We start from the raw sequence: 3,311 nt of genomic DNA, 5'->3' as shown, positions 1-3,311 counted from the left end.
TCAGTGAGCTCGACTCACTGCAGTCTTTTCTCGACCTCTGATCATCTGTGTGACCTCAGAGCGTCTTCTCTCAATGGAGCTGATGAGTTCAGTAAAGATCCTCTCACTGCTCTCCACTGCTGTCTGTGCAGAGCGCTTTAGGACACACACATTACAATCAGCTGCTCACAGAGTCTGCTGTGCTTCAGTCTGACTGAAAATCACCCTCAATAACCAACTGAAGAAGAGTCTTAACTAAACCAGCGATGCTGCTTCTCCTCAGAACTCACCTTGTGAGTCTCCACAGCCTCTTTCAGCTCCTGAAGCTTCTTCTCTCGCTCCTGGATTTGCTGCTGGAATTCTCTCCGTGTCTCATCTAATTGTCTCCGTATTGGACAAAACAACAGCACATCACAGAAAAATGAGTGAAACTGAAAGTACAAAATGTTTCTGAGTGACTCCTGCCTTTGTGTCTTCATTTCAGAGAACTGGATAATCTTAGCGTCTGTCAGTCTGTACCTGCTTCTCTGTTCTCTCTGCTGCAGTTGATACAGTCTCATGATTTTTGTGTTCATCCACCATACAGAGCACACATATACAACTCTGGTCAGTGCGGCAGTACATTTCCAGTAGTTTCTCATGTTTAGAGCAGATCATCTCCTGAAGTTGTCCAGTGGCATCTATTAGATTGTGTCTCTTTCCTTTGAAGAGATTCTCATGTTGTTCAAGGTGATTTTGACAGAAAGAGTTCAGACACACCAGACAGGACTTGATGGCTTTGTGTTTTCTTCCAGTACAGATGTCGCACTCCACATCTCCAGGTCCAGCAGGAACAGCAGTTTGGTCTTTTTCAGTTGCTCCACCACTTCAGCCAGCATGGTGCTTTTATTTAAAGCAGGTCTTGGACTGAAGGTCTGTCGGCACTGAGGGCAGCTGTAGACTCTCGTCCGATCCTCTTGATCCCAGCAGTCTGTAATGCAGCTCTTACAGTAACTGTGTCCACAGGGAATAGTCACTGGATCCTTCAGCAAATCCAGACACACTGGACAGCTGAATTTATCCTGAGAAAACGTGGCTTCAGCCATTTCACTGCATGCACACACGGAGACACAACACAGCTGAACAGCACTTAAGTTTAATTTTCCTTGAAGTGGAGAGTTGATGTAATTTCCTGGTTCTGTGTGTGAGAGACGTGAGCAAAACAGGTGTGTCTGTGAAGTGAATTAAACTTGCTCTCTCATTCATAATACTAAGGTCCACCAGATGGCAGTCTCCTAAAGAAATACAGATGGAGTGAGCGTAATGCTGCACTATATTGAACTCAAACACACAAAAACCTCAAACTTTTCATGCATTTTATGTAGACTATTTACATTATAGACTAATCGTTTTCAAGGAAGAGAAATGTTGCAGTTAATTGTTTGTGGGAAAAATGTGACAGATGGACTTGTTTGATAAATTATACGCCTCAATTTTTATGATATACAAGTCTGTGTATATTTCAAATGAATGGGGTATAGAGTTTATTTCTTTATTTTATAAGGGGCTCTAATGGATTTGAAAGAAAATGGAAAATGTCAGGAAAAATAAATTTAGATTTAAGATTCAAGATTAACATATTTAATACACATAATATATCTAAACATACATGCTTGTTTAGTTAAATCTGGTAAGATTGAATCGTTTTTTTGTAGTAATTTGATGTTCATTCAGCACAAAGTTATGCAAAACAATACAGGAAGATAGTGTTTCTTCTTCCTGTTATCAATGCCTCACTCCATCCCAGGAGGTGGCGGAATCTGCTCCTAAAGCTGGTTTGCACCGCCATTAAACACAGAAGCAGCGAGAAAAGAAACATGGCGGCGGTGGAGTCTAGCATTTCTGTTGAAGTTTGACTGAACGTCTCTCCGCTGTTTCTTTAACTGAACGGTGTGAGATATTTTCTCGCCGGCGTCAAGAAGTAGTTTTACTGCAAGATGTTCGTGGCGAAGAGCATCGCAGCGGATCATAAAGACCTGATTCACGATGTTTCTTATGACTTTCACGGTCGGAGGATGGCGACCTGCTCCAGTGATCAGAGCGTCAAGGCAAGAGATCCCTGTCTGTCTGTGTCTGTGTGATCACATAAACCATAAACCCAGACAGCACTGAACCCTCTCACACCCAATTACCATCTGTGAGGGCGGTTCAGAAAGTTTTGAGACACGACCTGAGGTTTAAATGGGCAGAGACCTTTTTATAAGTAGAAAGGCCTTGCTGTGCATCAGCTTGTGAATCTTTTCCAGCTGCAGTTTAATTCAGCTATTATAGTGTTTTGAGTCTTGAAGAATTAATACCTGGTGTCTTGTGGTTCTTAAGCTTATGTGCCTGATTGTTCCCTATTTTAATGACAAACATTCTGGCTTTTTTTCTTTTCTAAACTAGGTCTGGGACAAAGGGGACGATGGAGAGTGGCGTTGTACTGCTAGCTGGAAGGTATGAGTTATTTCTGTTATGTTCTTTAGTTGTAAATCTTCGTCTAACCCTAAAATGCATAGCTTTAAAATTCAAAATGTCGGGTGCAATAGGTGCATATTTACATTTGGGCAATTTTGGTAGTTTAGAATTTGCGTGTATATATGATTTTATAATAATCATTTTTAAATAAATTAATATTTTTTAAATAACTTGTAATGGTAACACTTTATAATAATGTTCATTAATAAATAATTAACACATTATATAATGCTTAATGGATCATTAGTTGTATATTCAAAGAGTTAGAAACGTGAGATAATGTGCTTGTTAATGTTTGCTTAATAAACATTAGATTATGTTTAGAGCCCGACCGATATATCGTTTTGCTGATATTATCGGCCGATATGAGCCTGTCGCAGATATATCGGTATCGGCGAATATGCCGCCGATATGACATTTTTTTTTTACAGAACATATAATGCAGATAAAATGCCATATCTCTGTAACGGCGCGGCAAATCCGCACCAAATTCGGGGGATCCCTTAGCCTCGAGGAACCCTCGAACGCGAATCGAGTGTACGTCTAGAGGCCAACTTTCGAATGAGACCACCCCCGCGTGGATAGCCCCCGGGTTTGCAAATCCGCACCAAATTCGGGGGATCCCTTCAGCTCGAGGAACCCTCGAACGCGAATCGAGTGTACGTCTAGAGGCCAGCTTTCGAATGAGACCACCCCCGCGTGGATAGCCCCCGGGTTCGGGAGTTACGGGTGGTTAAATTCGCGGTCCGGCGCCGACCGATCTAGCAATCCCGTTGGGCTACCAACGCACGGAAGGTGGCATTCGAGAAGACTCCTCGAGCTGAAGGTATCCCCCG

General features: G+C 42.3%; 1 protein-coding gene and 1 pseudogene across 1 annotated transcript in view; one reads left to right on the top strand and one right to left on the bottom strand.

Moving 5' to 3' along the window:
• On the bottom strand, positions 1–1,080 carry LOC107666584 (E3 ubiquitin/ISG15 ligase TRIM25-like; annotated as a pseudogene).
• A 714-nt stretch (positions 1,081–1,794) lies between these two features.
• Positions 1,795–3,311, top strand: part of LOC107666589 (nucleoporin seh1-like) — a 9,858-nt gene continuing 8,341 nt past the window's right edge. The window contains exons 1-2 of the mRNA XM_016457995.1: positions 1,795–2,066; positions 2,404–2,454. Coding sequence (XP_016313481.1) covers positions 1,956–2,066; positions 2,404–2,454 — 162 coding nt within the window. The 5' untranslated portion in view covers positions 1,795–1,955. The remainder of the gene's footprint in view (positions 2,067–2,403; positions 2,455–3,311) is intronic.

Source organism: Sinocyclocheilus anshuiensis, unplaced genomic scaffold, assembly GCF_001515605.1.
Source record: "Sinocyclocheilus anshuiensis isolate Anshui unplaced genomic scaffold, SAMN03320099.WGS_v1.1 scaffold1511, whole genome shotgun sequence".
Classification (NCBI taxonomy): domain Eukaryota; kingdom Metazoa; phylum Chordata; class Actinopteri; order Cypriniformes; family Cyprinidae; genus Sinocyclocheilus; species Sinocyclocheilus anshuiensis.
The sequence above is the reverse complement of the archived record's forward strand: the minus strand, read 5'-3'. Positions and strand labels throughout refer to the sequence as shown.